This window comes from Astyanax mexicanus, chromosome 4, assembly GCF_023375975.1.
Source record: "Astyanax mexicanus isolate ESR-SI-001 chromosome 4, AstMex3_surface, whole genome shotgun sequence".
Lineage (NCBI taxonomy): Eukaryota > Metazoa > Chordata > Actinopteri > Characiformes > Acestrorhamphidae > Astyanax > Astyanax mexicanus.
Genome location: NC_064411.1, coordinates 9,121,042 through 9,143,442, shown reverse-complemented (window position 1 = coordinate 9,143,442; position 22,401 = coordinate 9,121,042). Strand labels below are relative to the sequence as shown.

The following is a 22,401-nucleotide window of genomic DNA, read 5'->3' as shown; positions in this document are numbered from 1 at the left end:
AGAACTGGTTTAGAAGCTGCTGTGAAATCTTTTTATATCTTTGCATAACCACTATGTTGTATGAACTATCAATATGTTTGTAGGAACAATATATTCCTCCACAGAATGAGAAATATCAAGTTCTCGTGAGAATTATGTTTTCCCGGCCCCCCTGTCCTGTGAACTGTCAGTGGTTCTTGCACTAATACAGTTATAATTATGTTATTTTAGGGATCTTAAGTTGTTTTACAACGCTAAAACAGCCTGGGGTCAAATTGACCCCAAACAAAACTGATGTATACAAAATGTGTACAGGACTCAAAAAATCCCTTCTCTTTGGGGTAGTCAAAATTATACTGTTGATCAATTGAAAGCTCACCTTATTCGGTTCATTTTCAGTAATCAGAATTTATTATTTAATTTTAAATTAAATATGGACTACATGATTTTATTATATTATATACCAAACATAACTAATCAAATTAATTAATTAATTGATAATTTGTTTTTTTTTACTTGTAATTTCTTGGTGTAAAGCACTCTTACATATTAAAAAAATCCTAAAGATTTCTTATTTCTAATGGATCTTTGTATCGAAGAAATTGTTAAAAAGAAATGTCACAATTGTTAACAATTGTAAAAATAGAGCTGATCTTTGAGTAAAATTTGGTAAGTGTTATTTGTTGGGGTAGTTTTAAGTGACTCAAGCAACCAGGGGTGTTTGTCTCATATTTCTACACCAAACCAGATACCAGATATAATCTGGCCAAAGTATTCTCCAACACCAGTAACTTCTTCCTTTAATATGTACAAAAAATAGTGTAAAAATCGGCTAATATTTTGTAGCAGAATGAGAATTCTTGCTGAACTCATTTTGGAAAGTCAAAAATGATTTTATCATCCTATTAACAAATAAACTATTGAACAAATCCTTTTTATTTTATAACTGTTAGTTTTAAACTGATATTTGAATATGAAGTTTAAAATGCTTTTACTAGTGTGAAGTACCCTTCTATACAGAAATCAGGATGGTCCATTGTGATGTCAGAGAGTGATTTTACAGGGAGGAGCTGTGAATGACCTCAATTTATGGAAAGCTTTCAGAATACATAAATAGTAAAACTTTAGACAAGGTGAGCAACAAACAAGATCTGCTGCAGTACGATCTCCTTTTCAAAAATCTGCAGGACATCAAGGTAAATTCAAAGAAATTGTAACCATAATATTTTTAATTTAATTTAGATTAAAAAAAGTTCCTACTGGAATCAATGTTACAATATGTACTCTAACAACGGCACTGATCTTTCCATAGTAATTAGTAAGTGCTATTTGTTGGAGAACAGGAGCAATCAGAGAATCTCTATAGAGGAAAAAACTCTCTTCAGAATCTGCTTTGAATCTCAGCCACTCAACTGAGTCTGGAATGTATAAAAACATACACATTTTTATTCTAAAAAGTATTAAACATTTATTACTTATTATTTTTAGCAAAATAATAATTTATAATTGTAAGATACTTTATAGAATAAAATTTAACTTATTTCCTAAAAACAGAACAACTACAACTATTTAATCACAGCAGAAATAATTATTAAAGCTTTTAAACTGCAGTTTTAATCCTATTAAACATGTTCTGTGTGTAACTCCAGCATCAGTAGCAGAAATGCTAGTAATAAATAACATTAGTTGTAGAAAATAGAAATATAGGGTATGTTTTCTTTCCTATTTTAGTGAAATACTTTGTTCTACTTTAAAATTAAAGGAAAACTCAGAGAAGTAGTTATACAGTGTTTTAAATGAGAGTTTTAGCTGTTTAGCTCCATTCAGCTCCATGCATTGAGGACTCCCTCGCGGGCTCCCTCTAGCGGTGATGGGGTATAATGTGATATAGCGGGGGAGGGGGCGGGGCTCTACATAACCCGGATGACGCTGAGCTTCCGGGGTCTGTAGCTGGAGCGGAGGAAGAGCAGAATCAGCTGAACTACAGAAGGTATGGAGAAGTTTCTCTCTCTCTCTCTCTCTCTCTCTCTCTCTCTCTCTCTCTCTCTCTCTCTCTCTCTCTCTCTCTCTCTCTCTCTTTATTTCAAAGGCAAGTGAGCACTGGATGTTAATCTACACAGATTTCTCTCCTGAAAACTGTTTATTTGGGTGTTTAAAGCGCTTCTGTTTATTTACAATAAACTTAGATTTACAGGTTTTTTTCAGCACTGAGGCAGGAGCATTAGCATTAGCAACATTAGCTTGTAAAATGACCCAGTGTTGTTACCAATACCACACCTAACAGCTAAAGTTAACTATAAAGGAAAGGATTAACCATTACAGACAGCTTGTACATTATCCTACCATTTAGACTATATATCAACAACTTATCACAAATGTTATGTGTTTAAGGCTTCTAGTGGTATATTATTGTTTGAAATCGCCTGCTAGCTTAGCTTATTTATCTAGATAGCATTGGTTAGGTTAGCTAAAGTGGGCTAAAACCTTCACTTACCTTCAAAATAAATGTACCCTTCTATCCAGTTGCTGTATTTAAAAAAAACTTATTTTATATTTTTCTCCATCGTTCGTGGTACATAAAATCACACAGCTTTTTATGCAGAGATTTAAAAAAAGTGTTAGCAATAGTAAAATGTTTTATGATGTGATTTATTTTGTGAGAATAATGTTTAAGTGTTCTTCTACAGTGGGAGCTGACATGTTTCCTTAGCGCGACTGGCAGAGAGAAAAACTGTTTAATAGGCAGAACTGGCCCATAATAGGGGACCAAAGTAGCTGGTGTTAACTAGCTAGCTAATGTTGCCAGCGTTTCTTTTTTAACCAGTAGCTAACATTATCTAGCTATCTAATGTTCCCAGTGTTTTTTTTAACCAAGTAGCTAATGTTCTCTAGCTAGCCAATGTTCACAGTGCTTTTTTTAACGAAGTATCTAATGTTACCTTGCTGGCTAATGTTGCCAATGTTTTTGTCCTGTCACCTAGTGTGGACTTTTTAAGAGGGATCTTGCAACACAGTAGCGATAGCAGCGAGTGTGGTGGCTGAGCTGTGAGAGCAGCTCTTAACAGAAGAGGAAAATACAGGCAGTTGCGTAGAAGATGCTTCTGCTACTTTTAAGTTATATGTCTGGCTGCATTTTGGCTCCAGTGGAAACAATAAACGATAGCAGAGTGACCAACAAGACACAAACCATATATAAATACTGTAAGTTAATCCTACATGTGACTGTTTCATAGGCAGTTGTACTAATCTCTTAGCTCTGTACTGTATTTAAAAAATGTTCTGTCTCTGTTTGCACTTCAAGCATAGTCTTAATATGACTAATTATGGTTATGCATAGTTAAATTACAAGAGATTTAGGAGAAAATAACACAAACCATAGACTTAATATGACTGATTGTGGTTTGCACGTATTGTTTGCACTTTATAAGACCTAAAAAATATATTTTTATGTTATTCTTATTTTTATTTCTTATAAAATCAATGTAAGAGAAACCAGCCTGTTAAGTTTGCGTTATATGATTTTGTCAAATAAAACAAAAACTAGTTTTCAAGCCATTTTTCATTTTTGAAGTTTTCATTAAAGTTTTATTTTTAAATCTCTTTATTTTTAAAATTCTTTGTGAAAGAGAACGTTAGCCAATCTTATCCTGAGCTCTCTGCCTCGTCATCGACCCACTCAATCTGTAAAACCCAAGGATTTATGTCTTTCGGTCCCTCGTCTGGAAAAAAGTAATATTATCTAAATATGGAAAAAGTTAAGAGTCAGGACAAGAATTCACTCTCTCTGAAGCAAATTCATTCCAAACTGCTGAAATACACTGAGCTCATATAATAATTTTATTTTATTCACTAAACGTTTTGTTACATTTCCAGGACAACTAAGAGGAATTGATAATATTTAAGGTGGAAGTGCTAGAATGATTTACTGCTTTAGTAACATTTAGTTAGAGTTGATGAAATTTGGAGCTGCTGCTCTGAATCTGCTGGTGTAGAGCTTCTGCTGCTCTCTGGTTCTGCAGATGAAGTTGGGCTTCGACCAGATGCTATGATACGCCACCGTTTACTAAATTGATTTAGTAAACAAATCAGTTAAGCCATTGATGTGGAGCTGCAGTCTTTCTGGGTAAAAAGCACAATTACAATTACATTTCTCAGCAAATTTTCACTTGTGATCTACATAAAAAGGACTTTAGGAGTGCATATCACTGTTAGTCTGAAGCTAATGTGTTGGAAAATAATGTTATCTGGAGTTGTAAAAAAGGAATGTTTTATAAATTAGTGTGAAGGAAAAAGTTTGGACATCATTGGTTACGTGATCAATGTAGAATGATTTTGGCACAAGCCTCGAAGCTTCAGATTAAAGGGTGACATTTTTTTTTTTTCTTTCTTTACGTTCTCAGGATCTAGTGAGACCAGAAAAGAATCAAGACTGTTTGTCTAAACAGTGGGCAGTCTTTATAAAGGCAGTAAACAGGCTTCAGCCTGATTATTGCAAGTGGTAAAATGTGGGCTACCTCTAGTGGCTGGAGGACAACCAGCACCCCTTTTACACTAAGGACTTAGAAGTGGGAAAAATACTGAAACATTTGTGGTAATATGAAGATGTCTCAGATGTCAATATAGGCACCTCAGGCAGTTCTCTTCAGTTAATTGACCTGCTTTTATTGTAATATACAACTGCCTTTTTCTTTGTGTTTTCCAGAAATGAAATTATTCTCCTGAACTTCTTCACCAACAACCAGGATATTTAACTAAGAGCAATGTTAAACTGCTAAAAGAGTTGAAGAACAAGCCGTCCTGAAGAGCCTCCAGAACACGCAGACATTGTTTGATACATTTAACAGACAAATGAAGCCAAGTCCCGACATGGAGAAACATCAGCACTCTGTCAAGAGTTTTACTAAACAGAGTAATCTCAAAAAACACCAGCGCATTCACACAGGAGAGAAACCGTATCACTGCTCAGACTGTGGGAAGAGTTTTACTAAACAGAGTAATCTCAAAAACCACCAGCGCATTCACACAGGAGAGAAACCATATTGCTGCTCAGACTGTGGGAAGAGATTTACTGCAAAGAGTAATCTCAAAATTCACCAGCGCATTCACACAGGAGAGAAACCGTATCACTGCTCAGACTGTGGGAAGAGTTTTACTCTACAGAGTAATCTCAAAATACATCAGCGCATTCACACAGGAGAGAAACCGTATCACTGCTCAGACTGTGGGAAGAGTTTTACTCTACAGAGTACTCTCCAAATACACCAGCGCATTCACACTGGAGAGAAACCGTATTACTGCTCAGACTGTGGGAAGAGTTTTACTCAACAGAGTACTCTCCAAATACACCAGCGCATTCACACTGGAGAGAAACCGTATTACTGCTCAGACTGTGGGAAGAGTTTTGCTCAACAGAGTAATCTTCGAAAACACCAGTGCATTCACACAGGAGAGAAAACTCCATCTCAAATCAGTTAGAAGGCAATTAAAAGTGCAAATCGTAAGTCTTTCAGACAGAACACCTTATCCTACACAAATGTATTACTTGTGTCACTTGGGACACGTTCCACCAGAAAAAAAACATGAACTGAATTTAATAATGGATTTTACAGGTTCAGCAAAATGAATCTCATCCAGCGATCATGTTTACTGAATTCCATGTTATGTTTTCTTATATGTTCGATATTCCAGGATATTCTTTGTGAGACAGAGCTGAGTTTTTAGGGTGGTTACGGTAGGAGTTCAGTTCTGAAGAATGGAAAAAACGTAGTCTTTAAAATTTAGATGTCATAGTGAGTAGGGTTCTTAGCTGGCAACTAAATGATTAGGACCAAACCTTCAGAGCTTATGATTTTAATGCTTTTAATCTCCTTTCTAGTATATGCAGATTTGATTATTTCTATTAATTTCTAGTATCTGTGTTTTTACTCTGTGGAAGCCGTACAAAGTTCCCCGAGCTTAGCATAGCTTAGCTTAATACTATTAACTGCTAGTCCCATCTGTATGAAAGAAGAAGTAAAAACACCACCTGAGGAACTCCAGAGAGAGTGCTCCCAAAAGTGAGACCCAGAGCCACAGAGAGACGACACTGTGCCGGGTACTGCCGTGTGGACCGGAGGAGTATCCAGACTCTGCAGAGAGGCCATCTAAATCCTTTCCAGAGGTTAAATAAAACGCTCCAGCTGTAGTTCTCATACTAAAATCAACCTCCTCCAGGCTTGTGTAGCGCAGTAAGGTTGTGGGCTCATTCATTCCCTTTGCTGGTGTTCTCATTTGTCTATGGTTCAGTCTTTCTAATTAAAGATCTGTTACCATAGAGGGATATTTGGTTGTTGTATTATTCACGTTTTATGCTCTCTTATCTTTTCCTTATTGTATATTATATGATGCTTAAGGTTTTTAATCTCCAAAATGTACTAAGAATATCCAAATCATGTAGTTTCTTAATTGTTTTTATCCACTACAATTGCTTCACCTCTATATTTACTCATCTGTGTGTTTTAATAAACGGCTTTTAGATTGCAGATCTGCAATCTCATTGTGTTTTCTCAACATATGTTTGACATGAAACCTATAGGCCTGAGATTATCTTATGTTATTATTTGTTAAATACTCAAAGGCCCAACAGAGAAATCCAGTGTAAAATGGATTTGTGTTGAAGTGTAACATAATAGTCCATTTAAGATTGAAATTCGGAAAAATATGTTTTTTTTTAATTGGTTCATGCTTAAAAGGGTTAAATATACAATTACATCCAAAGGTAGAGTAGCATGTGTTTAACTTGATTTCATGTTTATAAAGTTTTTTATTGTGAGTGCTTGTGGGTTGTGTTGTTTTAGTTTTTTGAAGAGCATAGTCATTCACCAACTACACTTAATTACCAAATTCTACATTTGAGTTATTGACCATTATTATTGGCCTAGCTAAATGTCCAAACAAATTGTTTCCTGTTTTACTGACCATTATTATTTGTGGATTGTCTAGCTAAATATCCAAACACAGCATTTGCTATTTTACTGACCAAATGTATAAACAAAGCATTTCCTGTTTTACTGACTATTATTATTGATAGCTAGCTTAGCTAAATATCCAAATACAGCATTTGCTGTTTAACTGACTATTATTATTGATAGCTAGCTTAGCTAAATATCCAAATACAGCATTTCCTGTTTTACTGACTATTATTATTGATAGCTAGCTTAGCTAAATATCCAAATACAGCATTTGCTGTTTAACTGTCCATTATTATTGGTAGCTAGCCAAGCTAAATGTACAAACAAAGCAGTTGTTTTTTTACTGACCAATGTTAGTGTTTCAGTACTAGTAACAGTGTTTCACGTCCGGTAAATTTGTTTTATTTCTTACAATTTTTTTTTTAAATGTAATTTGTGTTCTCTTTCAAGCATTCATTCGGTATCTCACTATGGGATACACCCCTCTCGCATATTCCTCATGAAGCCCCGGGTAAAAAATGTAAAACTCCCTAGTTCTAAAATAGATACACTAATAAAAACAGTAATAAATAAAATCATATAAATTCATAGCAGTGGTTTAAAAAAAGTACAGGCTCAAAATAGTCATTGTGTTTGTGTAAATAGTTTAAAAAAGAAAACAAAAGCAGTACAGAGTACATATTTCATTTATTTTCTGTGTTTTTGCAAGAAGGTCACTTAAAAGTGATTAAGGGATCTACTGAGGGAGAAGTGTACAGGTGAGGGTGGAGTAGAGGATTGGGAAGGAGCCCATGGGACGAGAGAGAACAGCGGAGATGCGGGAGTGGCAGCGCGGGAGAAGCAGCGAGGGAGAGGCGAGGAGGAAAAAGATCCTCACAGGCTGAACTAAATTCACTAATAATCAGTATTAATTAAACTAACCGGTAATTTTAAGGACACTGAAGTCCATACTGAGAGTGTGCTGGTGGATAAAGCTGGGATAATCTCTCTATAAGTAAAGTTCTGTTAGCACTGTTAGCTTAGCCAGCTCGGCTAGCTGTGTTTAGCCTCGTGTATTAGCTGCTCTGCGCTAGCCGTGAACTCTCCGCTGCAGCGCCGCTCCGACAGACTGTTCCCCGGACTGACTCGCGCTCTCTCCGCCTCCACTGAACACCAGGACCGCTAACACTGCTAACCAGAGAGCGCTCTGAGTCCCCGCGTGGATCAGAGTTCCTCTGAGGGAAAACGCTCCGTGCTGCAGGACCCCGCGCTCTGCTCCCGCTCATATTCACTGAATCTGAGGTAAATCTGAAACTCTTATTTCTGCTCGTTAGAGTAAAGCGGACATTAAGTTTTAGGCCACAACGCACGCTAGCATCAAACCAGGCCTGCACCATTTTGTTTTGTTCCTTTATTCTGTGAATTTGAGCGTTTGAGTGTATTATTTAAAGTGGGCCCACATATTTAATGTAAGGTGGTATTTTATTTTATACGCAAACTCTAAAAGGTTAATTTCTGTTTAAGGGTGGGGCTAGGTGAGGCTGTACAGAGCACAGTCTCTGGTACAGAGAGACAGCGGGAGAACTGACAGGGCTCACTGTAAAGGCCTCGGCATACTTCATGCGGAGACGACGTTCGCGTGGCTCTAGCGAACAATGTGACGCAATTGCGGAGAAAACGAACAGGCGCGGACGTCGCACGGGCTTCGCTCGCCGTGTTGTGCACATGGAAGCTGGGCGAACTCCACGGCCGAAGACACAACGCAACAAAGGCTGTGATTGGTCGTTAAAAAAGAGGCGTCCCAGCTAACACCCGACGTACCAGCGACGCAATTTATTCGTATTTTTTGGTCAGTTCACGACATACCAACCGGCAACGTAGTGGCGACGTAGTGGCAACGTTACTTGACGGTAGTCTCAGTATTCTTTTTGTAATTATTAAATGTGGTCATTTTGCACGTCATCGTTACGTCGTAAGATGGTATACTAATGACCATGCCCATAGTATTCTGTATATCTGTTCTTTAACACCAATATCATTTAACATTTTCTAAAAATACATGCAAAAAGGCTGCCCTGAAAAAGCTGCAATTGTACTGAAATTAAAATTTTGTGGTATATAATTAATTATAACATTATTCAGCAAGTTAATTACTCACTGGGCCAACGTTAACTAATCAATATAATCCTGGGTCCAGTTTTATTTAATATTTTTATCAATGATCTTGCTGCCTTGATCACCATCACAAAGCCTGTGGCTGTTTTAACTGAGTTTATGCTTTCTCTTATTATTTAAATTTTTATTGTTCTTACTGATTTACTTATTTTTATTTATTTATTTATTTATTTATTTTATATATTTTTACTTTTTGTGTAAATTCTATGGTTTATATATATATATATATATATAATGTAACGGCGTTACGTAATCAGATTACAAATTATAAGTAACTGTAATCCGTTACAGTTACTGCTTCAGTAAGTGGTAATCAGATTACAGTTACTCTGCTAAAATAAATGGATTACATTGCGGTACTTTTCTATTTTTGGTCTTCCAATTCAACACTGACAAAACGCAATCACATTCACATAAATCACGACATCAGAATATTCTATGATTCACAACCTCCTGCTCAGAATGTTTTCACTGCAGAAGCGCCCCCTAGCGGGCCCGTTCTGACTATGTAAAGTAGAATGCTTAAAAGCGTCAAATATTCTAAAAACACCGACAAACTAACCAACTCATATTCTTTAGTACTACTTTAACTACCTGCATGCAAAATTACAGCCATCTACATGAAACCAGTCGCCAGAAATCTCCAACTGAAAATAGCCTGTTTTTTCACATTGTTTACATGGGGAACACGCCTCCCCAACAAAATAGCCTTATAAAATAGTATTAGTATGTAAAATAACATCAGATTACACTATAGAAAATACACTTACTATCACAGCATCCACAGTACAGCACTGACCCGCAGATAAAATATCCATAAAGTCCTTTATTCGCCTGCTTACTTCTCCTTACAAACATGCGTTTATTTTCAGCGCAGCCGCAACGTAATATTCTCAGGCTCCTAGCGACCACGCAATGTAATATTTTCACGTAAAGTTGTACGTGAATACAAAGCTAAGGATGTCCTCTTCTAGATTCTGTGGTTTTCATTGGTCCACAAACCACTATTTTTCTTGAGTGATCGTCTTTTGAACCAATAACGTGAGCGCTGGATCAATCCAATCAAATGAGGTCATAGCCTTTCTCCATGGTCACAAAAGTGATTGACACCTATTTCAACCAATAGTCCACCCTTAGATGAAAACACTGCCACGTACTTTGCCCTGATTGGTCTCCTAATGGCTGGGGGCGGGGCATGCCTAAGCGCTGTCATCAAAATCCCTCTGCTGAACAAAGGTGCGCCCACAGCGCGGATACGTGTGATTTTGTGTCATTTCATCAAAAAAATGTTAATATTACTCTTAAGTAGACTTACATTCATTTATTTTATCACAAACAAACAAAAAATATTACAAACTCTGGTTGTATAGAGACAGATTTACTTGTGTATCTTTGTATTAGATTAAAGGCAATCTGGAGAGGTTTTGAACACTTTGGAGACGCCTGGTGGACACCTAATATAATGCAGTGTAACTCTTCAATGCTTTGTTCTATAAATTAAAAATTTTGTAATTTGTTTGTCAAGATCCTACTGAATCAGGAAATGTAGAGAATGATTCACTATTCATCACCAACATCCATACACACATTGTAAACTTTAAATATAACTGGCGCTTTTTTTTTTTTTACATTTTCTTCTGCATTTGATGTTTTCAAATGGAACCTAAATAATGGAAATGAAAGTGTTGAAGTGAATTATTGTTTACTGTTTATGATTACACTGCATTTGACATTTAATAATAAAACATTAAAATTATATTTTGTTTGCATTTGTGAGTTCTTACAAAAAGGAACAGATTGTAATCACATTAAATCGTATTGAACCGAATCGAATTGTATCGTGACATAATTTGAGGTATCAAACATTTTCGTATAGCTGACTAAAATAATCGTATCGTAACGTATCGTAATGAATCTTGTGATTTACTCCCCTAGATAATCCTGGCAAAAAATCCACCTGCAGAAAGTGGCAAACCTGCAAAGAGATATCTTACAGTTGTTGTTACATTGTTTGTTTTTGATGATTTTATCATCAATTTATAGAAGTGTTTCATAAAATTGTTTGATGAAATGGTTTCATAAGTATTTTTATAGGGTGATTGAAAAGGCTGTTTTATTTGTTTTTCTATTTGTTAATTGGAAAAAAAAAATAAAACAATAATATGCAATATGTGGTTGCTACATTAATTCAGGCTTAAAAAAAACAACAATACTGTAAGTAATCCAAAGTAATCAGATTACGTTACTCACTTGAAGTAATGTAAATGATTACGTTACAAATTACATTTTGAGTGATGTAATCAGTAATCTGTAAGGGATTACATTTTAAAAGTAACCTTCCCAACACTGTATATATATATATATATATATATATATATATATATATATATATATATATAATCATCCATATTAAATGTATTCATTTAAAATTTGTATTTCTTTTATTATATCCTTATTAATTTTTAATTTCTTATTTAATGTTTTCAATCCCTTCTAAACTGTAAATGTTCAGCTGCATTGTAAATGAGGGTCACCAAGGTGTAAATAAGTGGTCATAAAGGTTGATTGACTGATTATCAATTTAGCTGGTGTGTTGGATCAGCTGGATAATGAGTGCCCTAGAATAGGATTCACAAATACACAAAAAAATTCAATATTCTTTATTAATAAACAACAGCAAACAGAAGAGGGCTCCACTCACTCTCTCACCCCACTCTCTCACCCCACTCACAACCATTTCATGGTATGTCTGTAACATTAGAGAAATCTGTTAAATTCCCTTTGAAGGTTAATGCCAGTTTTCCTTCGGATTCCTGTTCCAGACAAAGCAGCATAATATCTGCAACAAAAAATAAGATGACATTAGAAGAAAGTAATACTGGGGACAAATGTTTTTACTTTTGTGACTTTTGTTTACAAGCTCAAAATCTCCAATGAATCTTCAATGAATGTAACTTCCTTTAATGTAGTAAGTTCATAGAGGAGTGAGGAAGGTGTGAGAGCTCGAGACTGCTACTACACCCAGCTAATCCTTGTGCATTTCACCTTTTATATATTATTATGTCCAAGGTTTTTCTTTTTCTTTTTCATGGACAGATTTCATGTAACTTGCTATCAAGACATGTCTGCTTTGTGGTGTTGCTGCCCTCTTTTCTTTTGTGCATCACTTTCTTTAATTTTCCTTAATGCCAATTTATCTCTGGAGCTTTTGTGATCTGCATTGTGATCTAGCAACACTAGAAAAAAAAACAAATTCTGTCAAAATAAAAGTAAAAAAATGAATAAAATTCTGTTTTGAGTCTGTAAATGAAATATTATGAAGTAGTTTAGAAAATAGAGTTTAAAACTAAAATGCAAATGCATAAATTAAATGTAGATAATGAAGGAAGGAAATTGCTATAAAGCAAGTTTTGCTGTTTAAGAGAAATACATACAGCACTGTACTTTTAAAGAATAAACGACCATCCTTTTATCAAAATGTTTAAGCTTCAGAATGATCACTAGACATCTTATGGGGCACAATTTGGTGGAGAGTTTCAATATAAAGCAATGTCAACTGACAAATTTTCCATTCACATTCATGCACTAAGGGAGCAAGATCACAAAAAAATCTTTAAAAAGAATTCAGGAAAAAAAAAAAAAACTAATGCTGACACTACAATAAGGATACATTAATTAACAGTACCTACGACAGAATGTCTCAACTAATTATTACACAAGCTAAGTGAAGTAGAGTGGGTACTCTGGGGGTGCTGGCTTGGTAGGTCTGGTAAGAGAGCAGGGCTCAGAGAAATATTCATCCAACAGAGACTCAGATTTCTTACAGTGACTATAGTTAGTGCAAACTACTCACTATAAAGCAGTTACTCTACTAATAGGACACACATTTGCAGTGCTTAAGTAGTCAAATAGCGTAAAAGATTGACATAGGATTAACAAACATACACAATATCATTCACTTTAACTCCTGCAGTTAGCTCTGCTAGTTACTTGTGTTCAGTACTAGCATTTAGCACAGAGAAAATGGATGCAATATGTAACCTAGCATCAACATATGAACCCAACTACAAAATATATTACTCATTAGTTAGAGTTATCAACAAACGCACTTTGGTCAAGTTGGCGTACACAAACTGTAGATTATAGTGCATTTGCTTCCAGCTCTGTTTACTGCACGAGGGAACTACAGCACAACATGAAGGACAAAACACTAGCTACACAGGAAAATAGCATTCTACTATAAGGCTTTAGTGGGTGGTCTATGAACTACACCTTGCTGATTTAACTGAAACAATCAAAATGAAGACTTTCCTACATTAAGGCATTATTAATCATTAACTAGTTATAATTAATTATTATTTACAACATTTTTAAGTTTAATGTATAATATCAATTAATAATTAGTTGTTAAGCTGACAATGATGCTGGTAAGATACTCCAAAAAGGCCCATTTTCTAACTGTACACTGGGATTCATATTGTCCAGAAGGAGTTCTATTGTAATATGCATATGAAATGAATATTTTGTACACATTTGATCATATTCTTAGATGTCATACGATGCCTCTGATCTGGTTAGAACATAAAGGATTACTATGCGCATCATCAAAGGTAAGTTTTAAAAACCACTATGATATGTTAAAAATACATAATGTAAATACATTTTAATATGTACAGGTTTAAAATATTTTTCTGTATATATTCAAAGATCAAGCAGCAATTTTAAGAGGCTAGCAAACCAATGAGTCTGGGTCTTCCCAAGGTTTCTTCCTTTTTCACCAACAGAATGGAGTTTTTCATTGCCACCGCACTCATTGGGCAGTAAAGACTAGCTGCATCTAATTATTTAGCGGTTTTATATTATGACTGTCAAATTGATCTGGTCGGATATGGTCATTGTTTGTAATAAAGAATTGCCTGAGAGGTGGATTTGTTTATCTTCTCCCTCTCCACTGTTATCTGTGGATTAGTTTCAAGGTTTTGTGTGATACTGACAAAAGAGGAAAAGAGGAAGCCACTAAAGACACGCCCATCCGTCCGTCTGTCTGACAATCTTCATTATAGACTAACAGTGCATGTTCAGTGCTGATTCATATGATAAAAGAAAACATCTAACTACCTAAAGGGATTAATCTGGGAAGATGGGCAAGTTTATTTACTATAGCTATTTATAGGCAGTATCTCAGTAATGCTGGTCCGTGCTGTGTCTAAATGGGATGATTGGTGTGACCCACATTATCTCATCAAGGAACCTCTGAAATTAAAATATCAGTGCAATGTCTGATTTACATTCATATATAACAGAGCAGGGAAGGGGTTCTGATTGGTTAAGTCCACTGTCTATATTGAAGCTGGACCAATGGGCTGCACTCTCTAAATTGTGGGCCGGTCTCTTAGAAAGAAAAAAAGGGAGAAAAAAAAATCTACAGCATCAGCTCATGAGGACTGTCGGCCCACTGGGAAAATGCCAGGCATGCCAAATTACCAGTCCTGGGGCCTCATGTACTAAGACTTGCGTGGACTTCCTACTAAAATGTTCCGTACGCTCAGATCTGAAAAGTTCCGTACGCACAAAAAAATCCGGATTTATCAAACCGTGCGTAGGCAGAATTCCACGTACTTTCTCTTAGTACATCACAATCAACTTGAAATCAAGCGCAAATGCACGAAAGCATCACACTTGCCACGACTCCTCCCTCAATTACGCAGAGTATAATGTTATATTATTATTATTATTATTATTATTATTATTATTAATAATAATAATAATAATAATATTATATACGCATAGCGTATAATTACCCATGTTTTAAGTTTTATTATTCTAAGATAAATGCTTTCATTTAAATGCTTTAAATGAGTTGCCTACCAAAAAGACACACGTCACGCACTCAGCTTGTTTTCTTATGCTCTTGGAAATCTAAAACTGCTTATAAGCCAGTCATCATCATGGGCCAAAAAAACATAATGGTCACGGAAAATGCGCGCTCAATGAATTCGGCCATTAGCAGTATTTTCCAGTCATGCCAACGCTGCATCTCCAACAACTCCAGCGCAAACCTGATCTAGGCTAAGTGGAAACACGTTAAACGATTATTTCTGTAAGACAATGAAACTGTCTGATTAATTTACTTTATTTTACCCAATAATGCTTACTTCAATGTGTGCATAAAGGATATCTTAATAGTTGTAATTTCAATGCATCGCCTCTAAGTGTCGCCAAATGACAAAAACACAATACATACGCACAAAAAAAAGGCGTACGCCCAAAACAAAACTTCCGTGGGGGAACGCACTTTCACACGTTCAAGTCAAATTTAGTACATCAGACCGTGAGCGTGAAATATGGCGTACGCAATGTTTTTGTGCGTACGCACCTTTAGTACATGAGGCCCCAGATCTGCAGTGCATTAACGTACAGCAATGGCACTCTTAGAAATCACACTGCAGGGTAAAAACTAACTGTGCTATAATACAAACATCAACTGAGGTTCATGCTATAATGTAAGATATTGGCAGTGGTAACCTAGAGTTCCAAATATGGGCATACTGAGGACTATAGAGTGACATACAACTTTAGTAGTCAATATATCTTTCATATTCCATGGTTAATGAATTAAGAGTTACATGATGATTTTCTGTGCATTAAATGATCAATATTTCTGCAGTGAATCAAATTTATTTTTGTAAATTGGGAGGGTTTCAGCTTTCACATGAGTCAGTTCTAAAACCAATGGAAGAATTTAAAGTCAGGTTATAAGCTTTTGTTTCCACAACATGGATAAGCGACAGAACTTCTGTCAGGGACTGTATACCCCAATAGGTGTAAGACATTTAGACTAATATGCACACTAACCTTGGTCCCAAAAAAAGGGGTGTTGTAGCTTCTAAGGTCTATAGGCTTGCCTCAGCAATCCTGAAGAGGGGAAGGCATCAGACAAAAGCTAACCTGTGGGAAGAAAAGAAGTTTAACAAAGCTTAAGTGTTTATATACACAGGTAGAAACTGACATATATATATTAACAATGTTTATTAACTTTACATCCATCGTTAATCACATGCTATTAAGAGTGGGGCTATCAAGGGAGCCTTGTGGCCTCCATAAAGACAGTTTTAAATATTTTAAATGTGTGGGCAGGAATGAATGGCCAAGAATATATATATTTTATTATTTCAATACATTATACGTATGTGTGTGTGTGTATTATATATATATATATATATATATATATATATATATATATATATATATATATATATATATATATATATATATATATATATATGCAAAAAGCATAATAAAAGGATGACAGAACTGCATCACTGGTATCCAACAACTGAACACAGAATCATCTAAAGTTCACACTATGACCTAATGGCATTCAATATCAAGCATTCCACATAGCCTGGTCATCACTTTTTCAGTTTCCTTCAATGAGAGTTAGGCAGTCATCTTCACAATGATATACTAAACATTTATTCTATTACTCCAGCAGTCATTCACAGTAACAATAACCTAACTAGCTAGGTGTTTTATTAGGGCGAGCTCGAAGCTGGCAGTTTAAATTTTAAATCTAAGCTAAGCTCTAAAATTCGTTAAACTGTCAGTTTCATCCATCTCTGTCCACCAATAGCACGTCTACTCCGATTCTTATTTTCTAAAAGATCAATTTTAAGGTTTTTTAATATGTTATATCATTAGACTAGTACTAGCTAAATAACGTTACTGTTAAATCAACAGTTTTACTTATATTTTTATTGCGTATGTACACAGCATAAGCTATTAAATAGCTTGATTACAGTTGGTGCAGAGTACAGCGTCGCGGTAGTGTTTATAGAAGTTTTACAACGTTTCAGTAATATTTTTTTTACTATTATTATTATTATTATTATTATTATTATTATTATTATTATATGGTGTATAGAATTTGTTTGTTTTTTAGCTAGGTAACGTGAGTTAACGACTACTATAGTTAAGCTAGCTAGCTAAATAAGTATCCATCTTATCCTTGCAGACCTCCGGATCCATCGGTTTTACAGACCAAGGTGAGACAATTTTAAAACAGCAATAAGTAACTAATCAAGTGTCAGTGTATGAAAACTTACACAGCTGATCGAGGTCATGTGCAACTGTTTCTAAATACTCTAAATAGACAAGTTAGCTAGCCATGCTAGCTAGCTAGCTACTCTAACTTTGCTCCAGGTTAAGCTAGCTAGCGTTAGCTAGAGCTAGCTAGAGTTACCTATGTTAACTCTAGCTATGTTAGCTTAGCTAGCTAGGTTAACTAACCTGTTAGCCAACCTACCGTATCTGACTACAGCGAGTGCAACAAGCTTTTTCTCTAAAGTTTTCATCGACATGAACGAATTCCATGCCAATCGATTGTGAGGGTCAGAAAGGTCTAAACAAACCACTGTATGTGATCGATTTTGGGAATAAGTTAACCCAACAGCAGTACAGCGAGAGTGCCTTCCTCCGTAAACACTTCCAACTTCCAACCAACTCCGCTATACTGACACAGAACTTCTAGAGAGAATATCCACTTGCAAACTCTTCTGGGTGTGTCACACACTAGAGGGCGCTCCCAAGCTAGACCAAATGAATGTGTTTATATGGAGAAATTTAGCAAAATCATAGTTTATAACTGTTAGAGCATTTTTATAATGAAGAAAAAAAACTCATTTATCAACATAAAACAACTTAGAATGTTTCAGTACTACAAACATATTTCTAAAGCTTTTAAACTCCAGGGATAAGCATCTTAAACATGCCCTTGAATTAATTATGCCAGTCAGCAGTGTTCAAACTGATTAACAAATGAAAAAATCAGGGCTCTGTAAAAACCAAATCAAAGAAAACCCACAAATAACATCAGCTGAAATACAGGACTCTCTGAAAACTAGCGGTGTGGCTGTTTCAAGATGCACAATAAGGAGGCCCTTGAAGAAAAATAGGCTGCATGGTCGAGTTGCCAGAAGAAAGAAGAAAACATTTCTGGAACAAGGTCATTTGGAGTGATGAGACCAAAATCATAAAAGTTACGTGTGAGCTACAAAAGCACAGGAAACTTCAAAGGTCAAAGTTGAAGGAAAGATGAATGCAGCATGTTATCAGCAAATACTGGAGGAAAATTTGCACTCATCAGCCTGAAAGCTGCACATGGGATGTACTTGGACGTGCCAACATGACAGCGATCCAAAACACAAGGCCAAGTCGACCTGTCATCAGAACAAACAGAACAAAGTGATGGTTCTGGAGTGGCCATCTCAGTCTCCTAAACTCAGTATCATTGAGCCACTCTGGGGAGATCTCAAGCGCACAGTTAATGCAAGACAGCCCAGGAATTTACAGAAACTGGAAGCTTTTTGCCAAGAGGAATGGGCAGCTTTACTATCTGAGACAATTACTATCACCCACTACTACCACAAAAGACTTCAAGCTGTCATTGATGTTAGATGGGGCAATACATGGTATTAAGAACTGGGGTATGTGAACTTTTGATCAGGGTCATTTGGATGTGTTTGGTTGTCATTAGGATTTAAAAAGAGAAAACAAAGTCGTTTGACAGTAAATGGCTTCACCCAACCACTAACCGTGAGTGGAAAAAAAAAACGTTTTTTGTGTTATCATGTATTCTGAAAAAAGGCATAGAAAGCAAAAATTCTGCTGGGGTATGTAAACCAGGATCATTTGCAGTATTGGCTCACAGATAAAACAAACCAACCATTTCACCATCTCACTTCCCTAGAGGCAGATATCTGTTTATGACAAGAAACACATCTTTCAGAAACAAATCACACACTGAAATCAACACATTTTAACTGCATATTCTCAGCATACTATATCATCTCAGTATCTAATAAGGCACCTAATTTGTCCTCACATTAAGACCATCAGCCAACCAGGGGTGCTTTATTCCAATTAGTACACTACCTCCTAGTTTCAATATTTTGTTTATATTTCACATAGCATTGTGTAGGCTGGCTTAAAGATACTCTTAGCTAGATTGTGTACTCTTGTTTGTTTGGTAACCTTGTGCTGCATATTGGGTATTGTTGATTAAGGAGCTAATATAGGTGTGGTTTCGGGTTAGTGTTGAGGTGTTAATTACAGGGGTGTGGTTAAAGCCTGCATTTGTAGATAAATAAAGTGTGCATCCAGTACTAGTTTAATAACACTGTAATTTGCATTCAGTCAGTAAACATAACTTTCAGAAGGTCTACAATAATGTTTACCCTCCTCACAAAACAGGGTTTGTATGCTGACATGTATTTCAGGACTATTCATTCATCTTATTTTTTTTCCCTAGAATGAGTGAGGAAAAGAAAAAAAGATCAAGGCAATATCTAAGATCCTGGAGGTCAGCTAGACGTGTGCTCAGAAAGATATCCGAGTGTCAGACAGAACAGCCAACTATGAATTATGATCATGAAGAAACGATTTCAGAATATGAGAGTGATCTTAGTGATACCTCTAGTTATATGGAGGACACTGAAGATAGTCCACCCCTTCAGCCTGCTGGAGGATCATCCACATGGGAAGACGCAAATCTGGAGGATGACATGGAGGACACAATGTACCTTGAAGACAATAAATGTGAAGAATCAGACCAGGAAGAATATTTGGGATGTTCATCACTAGCAACTGACCTAGCAACTTGGGCTTCAGCTTACCAGGTTAAGAACAACGCCCTTGACAAGCTGTTGAAGGTTCTTCAAACACATGGCCACACAGAACTCCCCTCTTCAGCACGTAGTCTACTTAAGACACCAAGGCAGCTAGCAAAAAAGCAGAAATCTGGCATAGAATACTTTCATTATACACTGCATCAGAAGTTGACAGAGACCCTGGAGAAGTACCCTCCTGAACATCTGTCGGACACAATCAACCTGTCTTTTAATGTTGATGGACTGCCATTGTTCAAGAGCTCAGCAAGAATTATGTGGCCTGTTCTGTGTGCTGTCCACCTCAATCCCATAACTGTTTTCCCCACAACACTAACATGTGGAAAAAATCGTCCACACAATCTTGATTTCCTGGATGACATGATCACAGACCTCAAAGAACTGTTAAGTGGCGGCCTTCAATACAAGGGAAGAGCGTTGCAAATCAACATTCTTTGCATTGTCTGTGATGCTCCAGCGAAAGCCTTTATTCGCAACACAAAGCTGTGCTCTGGTTATTATGGCTGTGATAAATGTGACCAAAAAGGCGAGTGGCTTAAAAGGGTCACATATCAGCAGACAGATGACCTCACCTTACGCACAGATGCCTCTTTTAGGAACCAAATTCAGCCACAGCATCACAACGGAAATACACCACTGGTCAGTTTGCCCATTGATATGGTGAGAAGTTTTCCTGTTGATTACATGCATCAAGCCTGCCTAGGAGTCATGAAAAAACTTCTGCACATGTGGAGCAGGGGAGAGAAAGGTTTCAGGATGTCTTCTGTCCAAATAGAAGAAGTGAGCAGTAGGCTTGCTCACATAAAAAGTGAAATCCCCTCCATCTTTTCCCGCACTCCTCGAGGCCTAAATGAGCTTGAGAGATGGAAAGCAACAGAGTTCAGGCAGTTCATGCTGTACACAGGAAAGATAGTGTTAAAAGGAATATTGAAGAGAGACCTGTACCTCCATTTCCTTACATTCAGTGTGGCAATGTGCATCCTAGTTTGTCCCTCACTTATCAAACAGTACGCAGTGTACGCACAAAACCTCCTTCAGTACTTTGTCAGCAGAGGGAGGGATCTTTATGGAAGAGAATTTCTGGTGTAAAACACTCACTCTTTGCTTCATATTACGGAAGATGCTGTGTTATTCAATGGGCTGGACAACTGCAGTGATTTCAAATTTGAAACATACCTGCATACCTTGAAGAGAATGGTACGTAGCGGAACACACCCCCTCACACAGATTGCCAACCGTATTGAAGAAAGAAAGTCAGCACCAATCCATGACCTTGTAGCGAAAAAAACAAGAAGCATTAAGGACAGAGCATACTTGCTTGAAGGTGAGGAATGTTGCGAAGTTATAGATGAGATGGAGAAAGATGGAAAGGTCCTTTGTCGAGTGTACCATCATCCTGCACCCCTCTTCATGGAGCCATGCACCTCGTTTCTCATTGGGGCTTTCAGCTTCAAAGAAAATACCACTACAATGAAATGGATCACCTGTGATAAAATTGAGAAGAGAGCCATCAGGCTTCACATAGAAGACAAATCTATATTTATGGGCATATTACATCAAGTGTAAACAAAATATGCCATTAAGATTAGATGGAGATAAGGCACCAATTCAACATTTAAAGAATATGTAAGTAATTTTAATTAAATCAAGGAACTTTTTAAGCCTTAGGATTAAAGGGTTAAAATGGATATTAGATACCAAGACACCATGTCTGAAAATGTCACATTTATTATTTGGTATATTCAATTAGAAGATCATGCCTGAATATTATGCCTATTTTGACTTCTATGGTTCCATTATCTGACAATAGCAGTCCTGCAGTCAGATAATAAATGCTGGTGAAGGGATAGTGAATGTCAGAACAGGCATCATACACACCTAAAAAGTATTTGATAATTAAAAGAAAAAACATTTTGAATAGGATATACATTATTTTTGCCATGTGAGTGTACTGCTATGCATTGTAAAATGTCTCTGATTATCTCTTAAAGTTGTATTAAAATGAACACGTACTGTCTTTTCTACAGAATGTACTACATTGTGGAATTTACTGAGGAAAATCTGGTTGGCATTGTGGCTCAGTGCTGGACCTATGAAGAAAATGGGGTATGACAAATATTTGTAATCATTATAACTGTTATATTGTTTATTGTTATTAATATCACAGAAATACAATTACTGTAGCTGTGTGCATGCTGCATGTATTTCAGCAACAGTACAGTTACTGGCCGCCAAATAACCCAACCAAAAGAGCAAAAAAGGAGGAGACTCCTGATGAAGACAACTGGATTTCCAGGAAAATCAGAGTCTTTGCCACCACAGGTAAAGCTGAGCTTCCAATCATGCACACACTGTATAAGAAGTGAGAGAATACACATTATTTGGTCAATTTACTGTACAAATGTTTGCTGTTCAAATGTTTGAATATCTATGGCATTCTTCAGTAAATAAAAAGCTTTTATTAGAAGATGGAAATAAAAACTTTATTTCCTTGATCCTGACAGAAGCTGCAATGAGCAGTTGTACAATAAAGACTTTTTAATAAAATGTTGACTGCAGTGGATATTCAATATTACATTACATATTACTGTAATTTATTAGATTCAAAATGACTGATAAAACATTTCAAACAG

The 22,401-nt window shown here is 36.2% G+C and overlaps 3 protein-coding genes across 8 annotated transcripts in view; 1 reads left to right on the top strand and 2 right to left on the bottom strand.

Moving 5' to 3' along the window:
* LOC125801534 (zinc finger protein 239-like) overlaps window positions 1-6,500 on the top strand; it is a 250,332-nt gene extending 243,832 nt beyond the window's left edge. The window contains exons 1-4 of one of the 3 annotated variants that reach the window (XM_049478346.1): window positions 2,592-3,180; window positions 3,999-4,102; window positions 4,380-4,570; window positions 4,682-6,500. In XM_049478346.1, the coding sequence (XP_049334303.1) occupies window positions 4,828-5,454 (627 nt within the window). In that variant the 5' untranslated portion in view covers window positions 2,592-3,180; window positions 3,999-4,102; window positions 4,380-4,570; window positions 4,682-4,827 and the 3' untranslated portion in view covers window positions 5,455-6,500. Of the gene's footprint in view, window positions 1-2,591; window positions 3,181-3,998; window positions 4,103-4,379; window positions 4,571-4,681 lie in introns of those variants that run through there. The other 2 variants (XM_049478347.1, XM_049478348.1) reach the window with 2 other exon arrangements.
* Window positions 1-22,401, bottom strand: part of LOC111196357 (zinc finger protein 271-like) — a 460,288-nt gene that overhangs the window by 116,464 nt on the left and 321,423 nt on the right. The gene's annotated exons all lie outside the window — the stretch shown is intronic.
* LOC125801469 (zinc finger protein 239-like) overlaps window positions 1-22,401 on the bottom strand; it is a 148,429-nt gene that overhangs the window by 9,370 nt on the left and 116,658 nt on the right. The window lies entirely within an intron of this gene.